We start from the raw sequence: 21511 nt of genomic DNA on the forward strand, positions 1-21511 counted from the left end.
GTGTGCCAGAGTTGCCCTGGGGCCACCCACCCTCAGCTGTCTCTACCGACTCGCCCTGGCCCTCTGACTTTCCAGAAAGGAGTCCCTTTCTGTCTGTCCTGATAAATATGGAAACTCCGTCTTTATTGGGTGTATAAACATTTCTGGTCTGTACATACATTTCATACATCATAGTGCAGGGCCTGGAAGGAGGGGCAAAGGAGCCCCAGCAGCACAACAGCACCCCCCCCCAGTTCTACCCACTGTGCAAACTGAGACCAAGAGCCCCTGAAATGGGGGGAGAAGATGGGGGAGTTGGTTGCAGGGCGGGGGGTCTATGTAGACTCTAGAATCAAACACTGAAGCAAAAACAGTCAACTGGCACAAGCAGCAAGCTGGGCACAGGGTCGGGAAGTGGGCAAGGAAAGGGAGGGGAGGGGACAAGCTGCGGCCCTGAGCAACAGCCACAACATAATACATGCCTAGTGCCTTAGCCCCATCTTGGGGAGCCAGGGCTAGCGGTGCCTTGAGGAAGAGTTCAGACAAGGAGACAGAAGCAAGGGCTACAGTCCCATGCCACCACACAGCCCCGCATTCACACATGTAGTAAGGGTAGTCTGTGTGTGGGCAGGTAGGGAGCCAGGCTCAGGCTTTCTGTGGTGCTTGAGTGTGGGGGCGGGGCTGTCTCTCAATGGAGACCCTAGATGTGACTTAGGACAGCAGCCGGTGAAAGGAGAGATGGCCAAGACAGACCCCCTAGCCCAGCCAGGGGGAGACAGCAGCAACTGGCTCACATGAGGGCACGGAATGAAAAGAGGTTTCAGGGGAACTATGGGTAAATAGGGACAGGCAGGCTGCCTCTACTTCACCCTCAGCCCAAACAGCAGGTAGGCTTACACCTCCGTTTCCACAGGGTCCAGTGAGTAAAAGGAGATCTGGGTGCCCACTGACTAAAGCAAGGGGACATCAACACTGTTCTCTGCCCATTCCTATCACCAAAGGCTCAGGCTCAGGCCCAGGGACAGAAGGTCCAGCCTGACTGGGCCCTGAGCTGGTAGGGGCAGGGTAATGTCCTCTCAGGGCCTGCTGGTGAGCAAACCCTGGGGAAGACTGGAGGGAGGCTGCAGAAGGAGAAGGGGCAGATGTGCAGTGAAGCCTCTAGCCACTTAAGGGGTGCAGGTCAACTTTCACCTTCTCCCCACAACTGAGCATTCCAATGGTTGGAAAGAAGCCTCCAGAAGGCACAACAGCATCCTTCTTCCCTATGATCTTGCCATTCCGGGTGAAGAAAACCTGGTGGTGAAGGCAGAGAGGAGAAGGTGGATGCTGGTATCTCCCCTGGGGATACTCAGGCATGAAGCCCAACTTTGGGAGTCATTTGGGCTGATATGGGAAGCAACCACAAGAGGGCGGATTGAGCCTGGAAAATAGGCTGGAACTATAGAGCCTGGACTCGAGCTACTGTGAGCCCTGGCAGCTCCAGACCTTGACTCCCCCTCCCACCCGCTCTGGCGGTCCTGTTTTCACTAGTGGTCTCCCCAGGACCCAGAGTGAGCCCAAACCCCTACTCACCACCACCTTCTTGCCCTCATGCTCCTGCTCTATCTCTTCCTCCTCTTCCTCCTCCTCTTCCTCCTCTTCCTCTTCACCTTCCTGGTGCAGGTACATGACATTTCGGACATTCCGGACAGCCCGGGCAGTCGGGGACAAGATCACTGTGTCACAACTGTCATCACTGTCCCCTAGGAGACAGGAAACATGAGCTCCTGAGGTACCTACCGCCCACTGCCCTGAGCAGTCTGGCTGCTGCCCAATCTCACTCACCCTCACTGTCCAGAATGTAGTCCCGGGGGAACATGATTCCACAGCCCATAATGTCCCCTTTGTAACAGCGTGGCCCAAAGGGGTCCCCCACACCACTGCCATGGAAGATCTTCCCATCATCTGTTGGAGGGAGGGGAAAGGACACATTGAAGGGTTGACTCTACAATCCTCAGGGTGACAGAAAGGTCAGAGACAGGTGCAGGAAGGACGCTAGGTTTTAAAAAAGAAAACAATGTCCATTTGATTGAACTGGTCAGAAGAAAGGACAGGGTCCCTAGGGTGGATGAGCAAGCTGGGAAGGGAGGGAGGGGAGTCCAGGCGCCAAGGCTCAGTATTCTCAGGAAACACTACAGGAAATCTGAGCGATCTTCAGGAAGGGCACAGGGAGCCAAGTCAGAGGCCTGCAGTGTTCACTCTGGCCCAGTCCTCCTGCCCTGTCCTCTGCCTTTGACTTTCAGGACTAAGAGAAAAAATAAGATGAAAGGAAAGTCTGAGCAGCCTAGAAAAAAGAAAAGAGAAGCTACATGTGAGTCTGCAGAATGTGGGACCCTGTGTCCCATCTCCCCAGCTCTACACCAGTAGCTTCCGCTCACCTGCATGGTATGCCACAGACCCTCTGCTCCAGCCAGGGTGCCTGTTCTTGGGATAATCCTACAGCAGGAAGACAAAAGGAAGTCTGTGACATCACCCATGATGATCGGGGACAGAAACAGAAGAAAGGGCATCTGACTCAGCAACAACTCAAATGGCCTGGCAGTCCAAGGAGAATAGAAAGGGGCTCAGTTTCAGGGCCAGACAAGGTGACACACTTAGGACACTGTCTTCTGTCACAAGGCCTGTCCTCTAAACAGACCCTTAGAACTACGCTCTGCCTCAGCTCACAACTTTCCTCTACAGACCCCTTGTCCAGGTTTCCCAGCACTTCCTGGCCCTACCCCAACAGCCCCAAACTGACCCCACAGGGAGAAAGACAGCATTTGAGCCCACCTTCCTGGCCAGCCCCAGGGCGATGTAGCATTTCTCTCCAGGGTCCACAATCTCCACCTCGAAGTAATGGCTACGGGTGCTGAGTGGGTGCCGTGCCTGAGCCAGTCCCACATCCACGATACTCTTTCCCTTCCCCAAATATTCCAGCAGCTGTGGAGTAAGAGCCAGAGGGCAGAGGTCAGGTGGATACTTTCCTGGATACTGGACCAGTTTTCTGAGTCTGACAGAAGCCCCTGGCTAAATGAAAAGGGATTCTAAAGGCAAAGTGGACTCCGAATTCTAGACAGGTGGAGGCCAAGGATGGCAGAAACAGGTGGTTAGACTGGGATGTGGGAAGCTCACTGGGGTCTTTAGGCTGGAACATCCATTCCTCGGACAACCCAAGCCTGTCTTCCTTCCTGGAAGAGGGAAGAGAGCAAGGGATATGTAGGAGTTAGGAGCCAACCGCAGATACACGAGGGGAGGGGACAGGCTCAGAAGCCAATTCTGCACAGATGGGACTGATGCGGTTTCTCAAGACCTGTCCCACTTGGCCCTGAAATGAACACTCCTTTCTGGGTCAGAGAGGTGCTCAGGCTGGAGTTGGTATAAAGGCAGAGACAGGTTCTGGGGTCCTTCAGTCCTACATGGTCTTGCCTGCATAAAACAGGGTAACAACCCCAATCTGGGAAGCTTTACCTACCAGATGTCATGGTAACAATGGGGCTATGACTCAACCCCATCTCCTCTTTTACCTACCTAGCATCACCTAGGATTCCTTAATTACCTTTTAACTAACCTAACTGCCCCTCAAGACTTTTCTTCTACTCTCTAGAAAGCACACTCCCTGGGCCTCATCCGCTAATCCCTAACAAACCTGACGAAAATGGCCTCACCACACTAACATCCTACACCACCTTGAAGGCCTAGGGGTGTCTCCTGCAGAAGCCAGGTCTACTCATCCCCCTTCAGATTGGACACCTCCAGATCCTCCAAGTCTACCCTCCTATACTCTAAAGACAAGTGAGGACAGATGGGGAAAAGCCAGAGGTGCGTGGGAGCCACAGGTCCACACCCAGACCCACCATGTATTCTGTCTGTAGCCATTAGAGTGTTCCCTGGCCTGGCTCTGCTCAGTATCTCTCCCTAGCCAGAAGGGTCGTTTGGTGTTTATTAGCCTCATCTATCAAGCAGCCTAGGATCCACTCTCTCCACCCAACGCTGCAGAGCTGGATCAGGGACCCCACAGCTGCCTTTGACCCATCCTATCCAATTGGCCTCTATGTTGGAAACAGGGTGTTCTCTAGTTCCATGGCCAAAAGGCAACTGATCCAGATCCTGATCCTTGGGAAAAACCCGCCCAACCATTCCCTCTGCCTAAGCCCACAGGAGGCTGTGGCTGCAGTTCTACTGACAGGGTGGGGATACTTCCTAAGGGCAAGAGGCCATAAGGATGACTTGCCCTGACATGGAGCTTCACCCACACCCACGGTTCCTGAAGAACACTGGGGCAGTCACTGACATTCCAGCCCTGAGCAAGAGTGGAACCGTCCATCCTATCTCAGGGTGGTCACCCCAAATCAGAGGTTTTCTCCTGCTCCCAGCAAGTCCTCCTGAGCCTTCAGCATAGACAGCTTAGAGCAGGGAGTCATCTCCCTGGCAGATCTTTTCTGGGTACCATGTTGGGACTCGAGATTTGGCTTCTAGAGCCTCAGTTGTCAGGATCTGTAGGTTTGGTCCTTCAGTCTATGCCTTGATTGCCTCTTAGTTTGAAACCCTACCTAGTATTACTTAGTTGCTACTAAGCTTGAACAACGTATATTCATTGTACACTCAAATAAAAAAAAAGCCTTGCCGGGCAGTGGTGGCGCATGCCTTTAATCCCAGCACTCAGGAGGCAGATCTCAGTGAGTTCAAGGCCAGCCTGGTCTACAAAGTGAGTTCCAGGACAGCCAGGGCTACAACACAGAGAAACCCTGTCTTGAAAAAAAAAAAAAAAAAAAAGCGAAACAAAACCAAAAAGAAGAAAAAGAAAAAAGAAAAAAAGCCTTAATGTCTTCATCAGTAAAATGGGGACAATATTACTTGTAGCTTCAAAAATAGTAGAGATAAGATGAAGTGATCAGGGCATCAATGGAGCCTGCCACGGCCAGGTAATGAAAACACACATCCTGTCAGGAAACGGAGACTGATATGGTCTAACTACCAATCATAATGGACATGACCTTTTAGCCTATACCTCCCACTAGAGCAAAAAACAACCCTTAGGCCAACGAGGATATTAGTAGTCCTGGGTATCAAACCCAGGACTGTGTACCATAGTCAAGAGTTCTACCCTGAGACAGCTCCAGCCTCAGTTATCCTGCTGTGCACCTTAGCTGGGGGAGAGGGAACCCTCTCCATGAGAGCCTCAAGCACACCACCCCCACTCATGCCCATTACAGAGGCTGCAGCCCACCGAGAGCTTAGCTGAAGCTGCAGATCAGAATTCTGTCTACACTCTCTTCTCTTGTTGATTCCCACTCTCTCACTTCTGTCCAGAAGAGACTAATTCTTCCGAACAGGAGCAGGCATGAAGGGCCCAGAAGTAGCTGAAACGGGAATCAAGAACAAGCTCCCAGCTAGGCCTCCACACAGCCTCCTCTGGAGTTGGATCTAGGGAGGATCCTCTTCTTTTCTGTACCAAAACTGCCACTGTAAGGAGTATGTAAGAACCGTGAACAGTGAACGAAGACAAGGTTAGTCTCATGTACAGACAGCCGGCTCCTGCAGCCATCTCTAACATGACCTCACTCTGCTGGCCCCGGGCAGCAGCAGTCCTTCAACATCTCAGCCCTCTTAGGCAAGGGAACCTAGGACTTCTTTAAAAGGAGGAAAAACTGAGGCTACAAACAGTAGGGAAAGAACTCACCACTGCCTGGCAGAACTCACTCAAAAAGAGCTACAACAGGAGCTCAAGAGAGGGCTCAGTGGTTAAAAGCACTTGCTGCTCCTCCAAAAGACGAAAGTTAGGTTCCCAGCAACTACATGCTGATTCATAACCATCTGTAACTACAGTTCCAGGGGATCCATGCCCTCTTGTGACCTCCAAAGGCAGCAGGCATACACACGGTACAAAGATATACATGCAGGCAAAACACCAAGAAAGGCAGGCAGGCAGGCAGGCAGGCAGGTTGACTGGAACTGTAGCTCAGGTGGCAGTATTTGCCTAGCATTCATGGAGTCCTGGGGTCAATCCCCAGCCATCATATAGAGCAGGTGTGCTGATAACCCCAGCACTCAGGAGGTAGAGACAGGAGGATTAGGTCAAGGTCAGCTTCAGCTATATAGTTCAAGGCCACACTGGGTTAATGAGATGCTGCCTCTGGAAAAGAAGAAACAAGAAAGAGCACTGCCATCACCTGACCAACAGAGCACAGATGCAGCGTGCTGCAGAGTGCCGGCGAGTCCCCTTGTGAACACTGACTGGAAGCCATAGCTTGCTGTCAATGCCCAATAAATTGGGAGAAGATCAAAATTCAAAATCTTTTTCTCCCTTGTAGTACTAGGGATTAAATGAATTCAGGGCTTCATGCACGCAAGACAAAGTGTTTGACCACTGACCTACCTCAAAACTTCAAAATCTGAAGTACAGCCTGGTACAGTGACACATGCCTTTAAACCCAGCATTCAGGAGACTGAAGCTGGAAGATCCTTGTGAACTCAAAGCCATCCTGGTATACGTAGAGAGTTCCAGGCCAGACAAGGTTACAAAGTAAGGCCCTGTCTAAATAATAATAATAAGCCGGGTGGTGGTGGCGCACACCTTTAATCCCAGCACTCGGGAGGCAGAGGCAGGCGGATCTCTTTGAGTTCGAGGCCAGCCTGGTCTACAAGAGCTAGTTCCAGGACAGGCTCCAAAGCTACAGAGAAACCCTGTCTCGAAAAACCAAAAAAAAAAAATAATAATAATAATAATAATAATCTGAACTATGGCTTCTACTGAATGTACACAGTTCTCACATCATCACAATTGAAGAATCTTAAGTCGGGAGCTATCAGTATTAAACTGTCAAAAAGGACACAGGAATAGGTCAAGGAATGACTATCTGAGCCTACTTTCCCTATTCACTGGCTAGTTGACAATTTGAGAGAGTCCCTTCACTTTTACTAGGACCACTCTTCACAGAACAAGAGGATGTTTGAAACTGTGGGAAACATGCTGTGCTACCATAACCCTACCAATAATTTGTGTCTGGATGGTAGACACTAACTGTCCTGCACATGAGGAAAGTGTACTGGGCTGGTAAGACGGCTCAGCAGGGAAAGACACTAACCGGCAAGCCTGATGACCAAGTTGGGCCCCAGGACCCACATGGTGGTAGAAGGAGATGATTCCTATAAACTCAGCTTTGATCTCCACATGCATGCCATGTTATGTGCACACGTGCACACACACACAAATGAATGAATTGAATGTTAAAAAAAAAATAACTGTCCCAACTGAAGTACCACTTATGTCCTTCTGAGAGAAACTTTAGGTTAGGTCAGATTTGAGGCCTTCCCAAACCTCCATGGTTCTGGGGCACCCTACTGAGACCACCATCCATACCTGAAGAAGGCCTGGGCCAAGGGCAGGTCCCCAACAGCAAGGAGTGTGAAAAACAAGGGCAAAGAATGAAAACGTCGTCTAGTCATCTTTAAAGGAGTGAACTCTCCTTCCAGGACAACACAGCTCTGATTAGAAATACAGTAGATGGTACAAAAGAACAGAAGATGAAAGAAACTGGGCAGGTTATCCTCATTTGAAAGATGGGACAGTTGGCAAACCTAAAAGGACATGTCCTTCACTCATCCCTAGGGCTGAAGAGACGGCTAAGGGGGTAAAGGCACTTACTGCCAAGCCTGACCAACAAACTTCAACTCCTAGAACCCACATGACAGAGGGAGAGACCCATCCACGTTTGTCTTCTGACCTCCACATGCGCACACATACACACACACACAATAAATTAAATAATAAATGAGTAAAAGATACACCAAAGAACTAGAGAGAGAAAGAGACTGACTCATAGCCAGACCTGGCAGCTCGCGTCAGTAACCTCAGTACTCAGGAGGCTGAGGTAGGAAGATTACCAAAATTTTAAGGCCAGCCTGAGTTCCAGGGCAGACTGACAGTATGAGACTGTCTAAAAACAGACAGACAGACAGACAGCTGCCTGAGTCCACTGTGGGGGAGCCTATACTCATGGTGCAGTGAACTTACCCTGCCAGCAGTCCTAAGCTGTGGTGTGAGGGCTTAAAGACAGACAAACTCTAAAGCTACACTTAAGAGAAAAAAGTTCCTGAGTGGACTGAGAACGCTGAGGGGAGGACGGAAGAAAGACTATTTATAATGTCTACAGGATTCCTCCTCAATTAGAAAAGATGCCTGGGAGGGGCTGGGAGTGGAGTGGAGACAGGTCCAGGCAGAGGAAGGATGCCAGGGAACATCTGAGGAGAGGTCACAGATGAGAGCTGGAACATGGCCCTGGCTCAGGCCCAAGTTCAACTCTGTGGATGTTGTTAAAATGATAGCAAAAGGGGAAACAAAGAAGCGATGAGTCAAGGGTGAGCATCTGAGGCCTTGGCTCACAACCACCTCAGCCCTCACACCCCGGGGCCAGAGGGAAGCAGGGCATCAGAACAGCAAGAGAGTGCACAGTCTCCCATGTTCTCTGAGCTCAGTTTACCTTGAGCTCCACAGGAAAGGCCTTGCTCATAACCCACTTCCATCCCCACTACTTCTGTTTTCCTCTCACAGGACAATTTGAAAAAAGCCTGCATTGAGGTGAGAAGGCCAAAGGCCAGGCTGGGGCGGGAAGGCAGCGGGAGAGGAATTTTAAGTGGAAGGACTGAGCATCTCACAAGAGGTCAGTTAGACTCCTGACTCGCATCCATTCACTCCCAACACAGCAAGAGGCACAGAGGGCAGGCCGCAAGACGGCCCAGGAAAGCTCAAGCCCCAAAGAGAGGCAACTGCAGGTCTGAAGATAGGGGCTGAAAGCAGGGAGGCTTCGGGTCCTCCCTGACATCTTCCATCTGTCTTGTCATCTTCTACAAAAAACAAAGAAGAGATTAACACTTAAGTTTATTCAAGATCCCCAAAACTGGGCCTGTATGCAAGCCTGTAATCCCCACTTCTTGGAAGGTGGAGGTATGTAAATTCGAAGTTCAAGATCTGCCTGGGTTAAAGATTGAGTTCAGATATCAGCCAGGGCAGCTTAGTTAAGATCTTAACCCCCCAAAATAATAAAAGACCTAGAGAGAGCCGGGCGGTGGTGGCGCACGCCTTTAATCCCAACACTCGGGAGGCAGAGGCAGGCGGATCTCTGAGTTCGAGGCCAGCCTGGTCTACAAGAGCTAGTTCCAGGACAGGCTCTAGAAACTACAGGGAAACCCTATCTCGAAAAACCAAAAAAAAAAAAAAAAAAAAAAAAAAAGACCTAGAGATAGGGGCTGGAGAGATGGCTCAGTGGTTAAGAGCACTGCCCGCTCTTCCAAAGGTCCTGAGTTCAATTCCCAGCAACCACATGGTGGCTCACAACCATCTGTAATAAGGTCTAGTGCCCTCTTCTGGCCAGCAGGCATACACACAGATAGAATATTGTATACATAACAAATAAATAAACAAATAAAGACCTAGAGATACACACAGTTCACTGGGAAAGAACTTATTTAGCATATGCAGTGTTCTATGTTCAATACCCAGCACCACCACCACAACCAACAACAAAAACCCAACTGTTGTGGGACAATCTTTTTGTACACTGTGAAAATGTGTCTCTGTCAAGGCACCTTCTGACTGGTTTAGTAAAGAGCTGAACGGTCAACAGCTAGGCAGGGGAGGACAGGCAGGGCACTTCCAGGCAGAGATAAGAACTCTAGGAAGGAATCAAGAGAAGTAAAAATTCTCCAATAAGATGCAGTCATACAGTACGGAAGGAGAGGTAACGAGCCACATGGCAGAACATAGATTAATATAAATTTAAGTTTTAAGAGCTCATTGGGAACAAGCCTAAGCTATATTAATAAGTTTCTGTGTCATTATTCAGGAGAGATAGTCTGACTAAACCCAATTCCTAGACTCTTCTTCCATATTTGTTCATCAGTTCTGTGACTAGAGAGTCCGGCTGAGTTGAATCAAGCCAAAAGGGAAGCATAAGAAGTGGGCTTCCAAATCAGTTCTCAAACCCTGAAGAAAGAGAAACCTGCAAACCAGGGCTTCTACTTATTCTGGGAATCAACAACCAATGTGAGCTCCCAAATGAAGGGAAAATAAGGAAGGGAATGACACTCAGAACACAGGTTTGGACTCCAAGAGCCTTGCCAAGGCCTTAGGTTATTTTACCCAAACTTCCACTTTCCAAAGTTGCACTCTCTACTAGGTGCAGCAGCACAGGACTGAGGCTCAAGAGGCCACAGCCAGTGGAAAGCAAATTCAAGGCCAAGTAACATTCCTGAGATACCTCAAGGAGAAGAAAAGAAAGAGCAAGGCAAAGTGACCTGCCTTTAATCCCAGCACTCAGGAGGCAGAGGCAAGTGGATCTCTGTGAGTTTCCAGGCCAGCCTGGTCTACACAATGAGACCTTGTCTCAAAGAAAGAATGGTTGGGAGATGACACTGTTCTTCCTCCTCATTCTAAGCAATGTCTAAGCATGGTATCCATGCCCACATGTGTTCTTCCCAGACCATTTACCCTCACTGCCTTTTACTTACGGTCCCACAGACTCTGACGTCATGCAGCCGGCCCCATTCATCTTCATAACTGTCCACCATCATGACGCTGTCATCTTCACGGCCCAGCTCAGCATTGAGGTGCAGCCTCACCTCCTCACCCAGGGAATGCATACCAACTGCTGGGAAGAGCCCATCTGGGGACATGGGCATGATGGTGGAGCCCACCTGCAGCACAAGGAGAGGGGAGGAAGTTGCCATGTGGTTCACTTTCCCACAGCTCATCCAGTTCTCAAAAGGGCACTTCCAAGATGATACAACTAAGAATTATCACACACACACACTCACAGATTGAAGGACAGTGGCCTAGGAGAGTTTAACATTTGGTAAGTGCTCCTTGCCAAGCAAGTTCCATGGAGCTAGAAGTCAAGCCTCAGTATCTGGACTTACTGGCAACTCTGCAAACACCTGTGTGAGTGCCACAGCAGCACCAATGCCCACCTGCTAGTGCTGCAAAGGAAGCAACCTCTTGTCTGGCTTGAGAAGCAATCTTCCCCAGCGGTGTGGGAGTAGGGAAGGAGAGGGAAAGAGTTGTGTTTCTTTCTCTCTCTTACCAAAGCCACCACCTCTGAAGAGAAAAGGGTTCAGGGAGCGAAAGAAAATAAAACCAAAGTACATATTGCCCCAAATATTCAAACCAGGCCCTACAGCTGACACAGCATAGGTTTCCTGGAACTGGAGTTACAGACAGCTGCGAGCTGCCATGTGGGGACTTAAAATTGAACCTGGGTCCTCTAGAAGAGTAATCAGTGCTCTTAACCACTCAGCCAGCTCTTCAACCCCACTTTTTACAGTTTTATTGAGAATTTCATACATGCATATTATGAGGTTTGATCAAATCCATCCCCCCATTCTCTCCCCTCCAATTTCTTCCCTACCTCCCCCACAACCATGTATCCCTCCTAACTTCCTGTACTATTTTTTTTAATCCCACTGAGTCAACTTAGTGTTGCCTATATGTGCAAGGATGTAGAGTCGTCTACTGGAATATATGAGTAGCTTTCCAGGGCCACATCCCTAAAGAAAACATTTTTAAAGATAGTGCCTCAAGTAACCCAAACTGTCCTTGAACTCACTACGTGGCAAGAATTACTTGGAACTCCTGATTCTCCTGCCTCCATTTCCTGAGTGCCCCAGGCACCCTGTTTCTGCAATGCTGGGAACTGAACTCAGAGCCTCAGGCATGCTAGGCAAACACACTACCATGTTAGCTGCATTCACAAACTCTTCCTCCCTCCAAATCCTGTATCTCTCCCCGTGCTGGTTGTAGCTACTTGCCCCTCTAAGCCAAGGACCTGGATCATGTTCCAGCTGCCCAGGGCAGGGAAGAGGCGACAGGGAACAAAGCCACAGACTCTCTATGGTCGCTCTCACAGATCCTCGGGCAGAAACAAGCCACCGAACCCTCAGACAGGGTCTCCCACTCACCCGTTTCCCATTTTTGGTGAAGAAGATCTGGGCAGTCTGCACATCAAAGGACACAGGCTCAATGCCACAGCCAATCCGGTCCCCAGAATTGCACTTTGAGCCAAACTGGCGCCCCTTGGCTCGGCCATTGTATAGCCTATGGAGAGAGAGGCACAAGACAGAACTGTGGTACCTGCTTCTACTCCACAACACCTTCTCCACTCTTGGTGGCATCCACCTGTGTCCTGGTATTCACGTCACCCTCTCTCACCCACACACCCACAAGTGTGCCTTACGTACTTAAGATTATGAAAAAAACCCAAGATAGGAAGTAGTGAAGAAACCACTCAGAGGCAGGGCAGCTTATCCTCCACATCTAGACTTCAACTTCACAGCAAAGAACCACTCACTTGCCATCATCAGCATGGTAGGCTACGGAGTCGGGCAACCAGCCAGGCTGGTGATCCAAGCTGTAGTACTGAGGGACCAGCCCCACAGCAATGGTGCCCCGAACACCGCTGTCCACAATGGATACCTGAAGGGGAGAGAGCAGGCACAGTTCCCAGTGACAGACAACTGAGCGAACTTCTGGGGATCAAAGGTTTATGCTCAGAGACCCGGGGCTGAGAGGACAGGACCTGCATGAGAGAGCAGGGAAGGGCAGGGCCTCCTTCCTGTGATTATTTAGGCAACTATTCTTGAGCCTTGGCTGGGCATGATGGCTTACACCCTTAATCCCAGCACTCCAGAGGCAGAGACAGGTGATAGTTCCAGACCAGTCTGGTGTACATGGAGAGACAGAGAGTTTCAGGCCAACATAGGGAGATCCTGTCTCAAAAAAAAAAAGGAAAAAAAGTAGGGGTGGAGCTGGAGAGCTGGCTCAGAAGTTTTAAAGTCCATACTGATCAGAGCTTGGCCCCCATGATCCACATCAGGGAGTTCACAATCATCAGTAACCCCAGCTCTTTGCCAATCTGACACTTCTAACTTCTAGCCTCTGTGGGCACCAACTACATTCACATGCACGCACCCACACATGGGCATTTATAATAATTATAACAACAACAACAACAATAAAGTTAGGCACAGGATCAATTCTGGGCTTCTATTAGGGCAGCAGTTCTTAACCTGTGGGTCCTGACCTCTTAGAGGTCAAGTGACTCTTTCACAGGGGTCACCAAAGAGCATTGGAAAACACAGATATTCATATTACAATTCATAACAGTAGCAAAATTACAATTATAAAGTAGCAATGAAGAAATTTTATGGTTGGGGGTCACCACGTCATGAGGAAATGTAATAAAGGGTCGCAGCGTTGGGATGATTGAGAACCACTGTACTAGGAAAGTGAGACACGGGTCAAAGTCTACGTAGGCCAGGGGACAGCAGAACACAAGGGCAAGGGAGGTGACACCCAAGGTACCTGTCTCTCAGACCACGAGTCAGGCTGTCCGTCACCCTTCTCCCAAAAGAACACTGATGGGAAATCTAAAAGGCCAGGTCATAGTCCAGGAGAAGAGCTCCTTGGAACAAGACGTGTTCACCCCACATCCGCAGCCCCATCACCACACCCCAGCTCCCCAGCTTTGCCCATCCACTGCTTCATCACCTCAAAATAATTGCTGTCCTTGGTCAGGGGTCGAGATGCCACATAGCAGCCAACTTCACCAGAATTCCCATGGTAACTAAAGGAATACAGAAAAACTCTATGAGCAGGCAAGCCCAACCTTGTGAAACACAGAGAACTCACAGCAGACTTTAGAAAATCGGCACATAGCCAGGCATGGTGGTATACACCTTTAATCCCATCACTTGGGAGGCTGCAGGAGGAGAAATTCTGAGTTTGGGGCCAGTCTGGTCTATAGAGTAAAGTCTAGGGAAGCAGGACTATACAGAGAAACCATGTTTTGGAAAAGAAAGAAGGGGGGTAGGAATGAAGGAAGGACGGAGGGAGGGAGGGAAGGAGGGAGGGAGGGAGGAAGGACTCTGTGTGTGCACATACACAAGGTACTTAAGGTCCCTAACCCTTCCCACCACTTCTAGCCAGGGTTCAACCCACAGTAGATCAATATAGTCTAGTTTCTTCCTTTTCAGGAGGTAAAAAAATGTACAGCCTTCCTTAATTGTACTTTAGGGGGTCCCACAGTCTTGTCTAATCTCAATCCCTTTCTCTTGTTGCAGCTTCAGCCTTGCCTTCAGCCCTGTCCCCAGAGGAACCAGAGAACAACTATTTCCTGCCTCTGTCAAAGGACTTCAGACTGGAAGGGTCTCTCCATCCTTATATTTCAGCTTTATTTCCCTCAGGCTAAATAATGTTACTTCCTTCTCCCTTTAGATGACAACTATCCAACAGGCAGGAAGGAGTCAGGGGATGTTTAAGACAAAAGAGAGAAAAATACAAACCAAAGTGCTAGAGAGTCACAGAGTGGGGGATTATGTCCCTATAGAACTGGCGCTCCCCAGTCTTTGAAATGTAGGCAGAAGGGGACTCAGACCACACAGATCCACCGTCTTGGCAGATCTTGACAGCCTTCTACACCTGCCGTGGGAACTCCCCAATCAGAACATGTCCCTGACAGAGCAGAAGACAGTGAGCCAAGATAGCTGAGGTGGCACGTGCCTGTGATCCTAGTCTTAGGGTACCCTGCCTGTCACAAAAACAAAACAAAACATAGACCCACTGGTGAGACGGCTCAGTGGGTCCCACCTGATCCAAGAGCACCTCCTCACATTGTCCTTCAACAGCAATCCCACAGACACACTAAATAAACAGCCAGACAACCTGAGGGACCCAGTGACAAGAGGCAGAAAGTGGCACAGAGGCCACTGGGATGCCCCTCAGTGCAGCACATGGTGCTCTCTCTAAAACACCTGTGCCCAGCTAAGATCTGGAAAAAGACTGACAAGGACAACGTGGAACCATTTCCCTACACTCACCTCAGAGTGTCACCATCCACAAGGATATGCTTGAACCTCTCCTGATATCGGAAGGCCCGGACCTCTCGAATCTCCCGAATCCTCCTTCGCCAATTCAGAAACCGGTAGTGCAAGTTGAGGTCATCCATCTTGTTCATGAGAACAAACCTAAGAGAACAGAAAAGACCGAGAAGGAAGTAGGCTCAGCATAGACTAGCTCAGCCTGTTCAATCTTGAATGTGTACAGTGTCCCAAACTTGAGACGAGATATCTAACTGAATCTCAGTAACTCCAGTCTTTGATTTGTTTTATTTTGTTTTTGAGACAGGATTTACTCTGTAGCTTTGAAGCCTGTCCTGAAACTAGCTCTTGTAGACCAGGCTGGCCTCAAACTCAGAGATCCGCCTGCCTCTGCCTCCCGAGTGCTGGGATTAAAGGCGTGCGCCACCACCGCCCAGCTCAGTAACTCCAGTCTTTGCCACTCAGTCAACAGGTACTTATTGGACCTTTACCATGTGCACTGTCATCGAAGCTAGGAACAAAGCTATGTGCAAAATAGATGGGATTCATGTTTTCACAGAGTTTCCAATGTCGTGGGCATGAGGAAGCATAGCAGGTAATAAGCACAAATGGCCATTTTAGCCAGTGGCAGTCACAGAGATGTAACAGACAGTGGATGGGGACAGTCTCAGAAGTACTGCATGTAAGCTGGAAGGGAAGGAGGCAATATGAGAGTACAAGAAGAAGCAGTAGAAAAAAGTGTGTGGTAGAGAAAGACAGAAGGCAAATAAGACTAAGGTGAATAAGGCTAAGGACTATCCAGTCAGGAGTTAAATTTTATTTCAAGGACAGTGAGGCCGGGCGGTGGTGGCGCACGCCTTTAATCCCAGCACTCGGGAGGCAGAGGCAGGCGGATCTCTGTGAGTTCGAGGCCAGCCTGGTCTACAAGAGCTAGTTCCAGGACAGGCGCTAGAAACTACAGGGAAACCCTGTCTCGAAAAACCAAAAAAAAAAAAAAAAAAAAAAAAAAAAAGGACAGTGAGAAACCTCTATGGCATTTTAAGCGAGAAACAGTATGATTTTAAAACATATCAAATCTTGCTGGGTATGATGGTACTTGTCTTTAATCCGAGCAGTTTTTAAAATTTTTTTATTATCTTTATGTGTATGGGTGTTTTCCTGCATGTATGTCTGTGCATACTGTATATGCCTGGTGCCTTCGGAGACCAGAAGAGGGAATCAGATCCCCTGGAACTGGAATTGCAGACAGTTGTGAGCTGCCATGTGGGTGCTGGGAATTGAATCCTGGGACCTCTGGGAGAGAAGCCAGTGCTTTTTCTTTCCTGGTGGGTGGGAGGTCAAGACAGGGTTTCTCTGTGTAGTCCTCCCTGTCCTGGAACTCACACTGTAGACCAGGCTGGCCTCGAACTAGCAGAGGTCTGCCTACCTCTGCCTCCCGAGTGCTAGAAAGGTGTGTGCCAGTGCTCTTAACCACCAAGCCATCTCACCTGCCCATAATCCCAGCACCTTTTGTTTTGGGTTTTGTTTTTTTTTTTTTTTTTTTGTTTTTCAAGACAGGGTTTCCCTGTAGTTTCTAGAGCCTGTCCTGGAACTAGCTCTTGTAGACCAGGCTGGCCTCGAACTCAGAGATCCGCCTGCCTCTGCCTCCTGAGTGTTGGGATTAAAGGAGTGCGCCACCACCACCCGGTTGGTTTTTTGTTATTTTGAGACAGAGTTTCTTCATTTAGTCTTGGCTGTCCTGGAACTCACTCACTCTGTAGACCAGGCCGGCCTCGAACTTGGCCTGCTTCTGCCTCCAGAGGGCTGGGATTGAGGTCATGCGCCACTACAGCCTGGCAATCATTCTAGCACTTTTAATCCCAGACGGAGGCAAATGGATCCCTGAGTACTAGAACAGTCTGGTCTACATAGTGTATGCCAGGCCAGCCAAGGCTACATAGTGAGGCCTTGTCTCAAACAAAAGAAAAAAGAACCTATCAGCCGGCAGTGGTGTCCTAAATCCCAGCACTCAGGAGGCAGAGGAAGGAGGATCTCTGTGAGTTCAAGGCCAGCGTGATCTACAGTGTGAGTTCCAGGACAGGCCCCAAAGCTACAGAGAAACCCTGTCTCGAAAAACCAACCAACCAACCAAACAAACAAACAAACAAACAAACAAACAGAAACTTATCTGATATTAACCCTCATTCCCTACTGCAGTGTGACAGCAGTTCAGGGGGTGACAGCCACCAAAATGGAAACAGTGAAGGAGAAAAGGAATGGGAGTCTCTTGGTATTTAGACAACCTTCAAGGCCAATAAATGAATGAATGAATAAAATTTTCCAGAGTGTCAAAAGTGGGAAAAGAAGGGAGAAATCTTTTCTTCCCCATCCCCAAACACCTGGCACGGTGCCCCCAACACAGTAGGTGCTTAGCAAACCTAGGCTAAGCTCAGTTCGAAACCAGTGTGCACATCAGGACTGTTCTGAAGGAGCTGCAGACCACCACATGCTCCAGCCGAGGCGACACCTGTGGCACGGCACTAGGACTCCCCTTCTGGGCCCTGGGTCAGGACTTAAACCCAGGCAGAGGCTAGAGCCCCAGACTTGAAGACTCGGATCTTTGAGAACGCGGTAGCCTCGACCCGGACCAGCAGCAGCCGCGCAGGGTCCTGGCGCTGCATCGGCACCGCCGGTCACTCAGAGGAGACCCAGGGGCCCCCCCGGGCTTAACCTGTCAGTGCGGCTCCGCCCGGTCTCCACAGGCCCCGCACCGAGGGAGGGTGCGCGGCGGGAGGAACACTAGTGACCAGCGCCCCGGCCCCGCCCCTGAGCCCGGAGCCATCTTCCAGGACCCCCGCCTCGAGATCTGCAGAGACCGAGGCCTCCGGGACCCCGCCCCCGATCCCCGCCTACCGGGGCCGCCGCGTCCTCCTCATCCATAGGCCTCTCAGCTCCGCGCTGTAGCTCTTCGGCCGCCGCCACCACACACATCCGGGTCCCCGCCCTTCCTATGCTCCTCGAGACCCGCCCCACACGCCGTCTGACCAATCTGCAATGGTTTTTATAGACGGACACTCACACCAACCAATCGCAGGCTTAAACTGTATGGGGCGCGGCCCGGTAAGCCGGGTACCTACACTCAGCAGCGTCTGAGGAACCCTGGTGTCGGTAGGGTGGGGGAAACGACGTGGCGGCCCAGAGGCCACCGTGGGCGGTCCCACGGTGCTCAGTGAGGAGCTCCGGGAGGCGGTCAAGGGGCGGCTCCCTTGGGGCGGAGCAGGCCACTGTGCCCGCGCAAGCGTCGCAGTATTAGAGCAAGAAGTGATGCTTTACTGGTGTGTCCTTTTGGTCCAGGTAGCAGCCTTCGGGGTGGGGGACAGGGTTCTTAAAATGACCTCATTTTTACGCGTGAGCAACCAGAGGCCGAGCTCCACAGCGGCCGCGCTCGGCTGATTTGTATTCTTCTCTCCAGAGCGCCACTTTGCATCAAATTCGTTCATTCCAGGAAGGACGTTCCAGAACAGGAGAGAACTTAAGATGCAGAAAGCACACTGAGATGGAACCCAGTGCTGTTCGGGAACAGAGGGCTTGGTGGGAAAGTTAGGTCAGGTCAGAAGATACTGGAAAGGACACTTAACCTTTATCTCGCATCTCCTATAAAAGCTGTAGTTGCCCTTGGGAGGAATTTGGAATCTTGGATGACTTTCATATTTTGCTCCCAAGACTCACCCTCTGTCTTTAGTACTCTGTGTCAGAAACATGAACAAACATATTCGTGTATTTACACTTCTGAATATCAATAAATTAACAAGTTATGTCGGTTTCATTGGCCACAATTTACATGAATAATGGGCTTTTAGCATGCACAGGTTTTTTAACTTCAGTATTAATCACTAACTCTTAGGTCACAGTTTCACATCATGTGTATACATATGTAGGTTATGCTGTGGCGACAAAAGGGTTAAAGAAGCCACAGCATAATTCAAGAGTTCAGAGGCCTTGCTAGGGACAGAGAGAGCTAATAGGTTACTGAAAAGTTACCCAGCAGCCAGAGGACAGACCCAGCTAGAGGGCTGCCGGAGATGCAGCCTGGAAGGCAGCCACAGCTGCTGCTTTAGAGCCAAGCAGCAGGTCACAGAGCCGAGTCCAGCCTCAGAGGCAAAATGCAGGGCTGGATTTGGGTGAACTGATGGACAAACAGTAATCTGAGTAGGTTTCAGAAGCAAGGGACCTGAGCTGAGGGAACTGAAGCCCTGGGGCCAGGCACACACAGAGGGTGGGAACCTTGTCATCACAGTGTTAGATGTCCTCCTCATTATGGGGTCCAGCTGAGGGTATTGCACCCTTTCTAGGTCTGAGTATATTTGATAAGTTCAGCCTGGTGATACGTAAGTGATTTTAATACACCTACTGAGCATATGTTCTCCATCTATTATACTTGGATACAATTAGATGGTGGGACTTTTCACTTTTTAAAAAGTCATTTATTTTATGTTCCTTGACTGCATATATATATCCGTGCACCATACATGAGAGCCACAGACAGTTGTGAGCTGCCGGTGGATTCTAGGAATTGAACCTTGGTTCTCTGGAAGAGTAGTCAGTGCTCTTAACCGCTGAGCCATCTCCCCAGTGCAACCTTTCACTGAGGAATTGATTATCAAGCTAGGTCTCATGAGTGGTGCTGATGGTGTGTGTGTGTGTGTGTGTGTGTGTGTGTGTGTGTGTGTAGAGCCATCTTCCTGTACACTCACACTAGAGCCAAGGCAGACAAAGCCTGAAGCCACTGCTTTACACAATAGAGAATAATTTAAAGGTAAGCACAGCCTAATCCCAATACCCTCTTCTGCAGCACCTCGTTTATTTATGTATTTTTCAAATGTCAGCTGTGGTGAAATGCACATTTACTTATTCGTTTATTGGACATGGGTGTGGGTGCATGCCTGGCATGGCCTATGTGTATAGCTCAGAGGACAACTTGCAGGACTTGATTCTTTCCTTCCACCAGGTGGGGCCAGGGGTTAAACTGAGGTCCTCAGGTTTGGCAACAAATGCCTTTCCCCTCTGAGTGATCTCACCAGACCTAGCACCTCATTTATTCAGCTCAGTGTGTGTGTGTGTGTGTGTGTGTGTGTGTGTGTGTGTGTGTGTCATAGTGTTTTGTCTCCCTCAGAGCTCAGAATAATCCCTGAGCATGGATAATAAAAACTCAGAGGCAGATATTGGGACTCAACCTGAGGATCAGAAAAGCAAAAGCAGCCAGCTACTAGAGAGCTCTTCTTTGAAATTTTCAGACTTAAAAAAAGCGAGTTACTGTCTCATCCTGCCTTGTATTCCTCTCTAGTGCTGGGATTAAAGACGTGCACCACCACCACCACCACCACCCGGCCTCTATGGCTGACTAGTGTGGCTGCTGGGATTCAACACATGTGCCACCACTGCCTGACTTGTATGATTGACTAGTGTGACTGCTTTGCACTGACCTTCAGGCAAGCTTTATTTATTAAAATACAAATGAAATATATTACTACGTTTCCCCTTTTTGTCTAAAATAAAAAAGGTTAGAACTAATATAAGAAAAACTATATACAATAAGTTCAATAACTACATATAATATATACAGTCAATAAATGCATCAACAATGTCTAGTCCATTTGCATTTGACAAATTCAGAGAAAATACTCCATTATCTTATCTTGCTGAGTCCAAAATCTTGGGCCTAATTTGTTTTCTATCGTAACTTGCTTTCTGCATCTAGTAAACAAAGAAAACTACAACTATAACTATCTAGTCTTCAGCTCCCTCAGAGGCCCAAGAAGGAAATAATTTTAACTGAATAAACAGAAAATGTGAGCAAGCAACTTCCAAAAATTGTGAGAAATGACAAAAACAGCTGACTGCCTGAACAGTCACCCAAAGTTCCCCTGCAACACTGGGGCATGCACTTTGAGCCTACAGCCTAGAATGCCTGATAAGCATCCAAAGGGGCTGCACCAACTTGCACTCCCACCAGCAATGCAGAAGTGTTCCCTTTACCCCACAACCTCTCCAGCATAAGTTGTCATCAGTGTTTTTGATCTTGGCCATTCTTACAGGTGTAAGATGGAATCTCAGAGTTGTTTTGATCTGCATTTCTCTGATGACTAAGGATGTTGAACATTTCCTTGAGTGTCTTTCAGCCATTTTAGATTCCTCTGTTGGATGTCAGTGTGGTGATTTCTCAGAAAATTTAGGAAACAACCTTCCTCAAGACCCAGTAATACTACTTTTGGGTATATATCCAAAGGATGCTCAATAGTGCCACAAGGACTGTGCTCAACTGTGTTCATAGCAGCATTGTTTGTCATAGCCAGAACTGGAAACAACATAAAAGTCCCTTGACCAAAGAATGGATAAGGAAAATGTGGTACAGTTACACAATGGAGTACTACACAGCAGAAAAGATAACAACAGCTTGAATTTTGCAAGAAAATGGATCAAGCTAGAAAACATTATTTTGAGTGAGGTAACCCAGACACAGAAAGACAATTATCACATGTACTCACTCATAGGTGGTTTTTAAACATAAAGCAAAGAAAACCAGCCTACAAACCACAATCCCAGAGAACTTAGACAACAATGAGGACACTAAGAGAGACTTACATAGATCTAATCTACATGGGAA

At 49.0% G+C, this 21511-nt stretch overlaps 1 protein-coding gene across 1 annotated transcript; it reads right to left on the reverse strand.

The window, feature by feature from the left end:
• Positions 1-96: 96 nt before the first annotated feature.
• On the reverse strand, positions 97-17867 carry Spryd3 (SPRY domain containing 3). Its single transcript, XM_038341968.2, has 11 exons — positions 17761-17867; positions 14869-15015; positions 13541-13616; positions 12342-12466; positions 11953-12088; positions 10507-10692; positions 2791-2940; positions 2397-2454; positions 1804-1923; positions 1552-1721; positions 97-1272 (listed from the first exon to the last, which is right to left on the reverse strand). The coding sequence occupies exons 1-11, from the start codon at positions 17781-17783 to the stop codon at positions 1138-1140; spliced, it is 1326 nt and encodes a 441-aa protein (XP_038197896.1). The 5' UTR covers positions 17784-17867; the 3' UTR covers positions 97-1137.
• Between the last annotated feature and the right edge of the window lie 3644 nt (positions 17868-21511).

Source organism: Arvicola amphibius, chromosome 9 (assembly GCF_903992535.2).
Source record: "Arvicola amphibius chromosome 9, mArvAmp1.2, whole genome shotgun sequence".
Taxonomy (NCBI): Eukaryota; Metazoa; Chordata; class Mammalia; order Rodentia; family Cricetidae; genus Arvicola; species Arvicola amphibius.

Bases quoted from the DNA above. Each gene is read 5' to 3' on its own strand.
- Spryd3 (XM_038341968.2), bottom strand. From the start codon at position 17,783: ATGAGGAGGACGCGGCGGCCCCG. The intron at 1,924-2,396 runs GTGAGCGGAAGC...TCCCTCCAACAG, and splicing joins GTCTGTGGCATACCATGCAG to ATGATGGGAAGATCTTCCAT. The intron at 1,722-1,803 runs GTGAGTGAGATT...CCTGTCTCCTAG, and splicing joins CTACATTCTGGACAGTGAGG to GGGACAGTGATGACAGTTGT.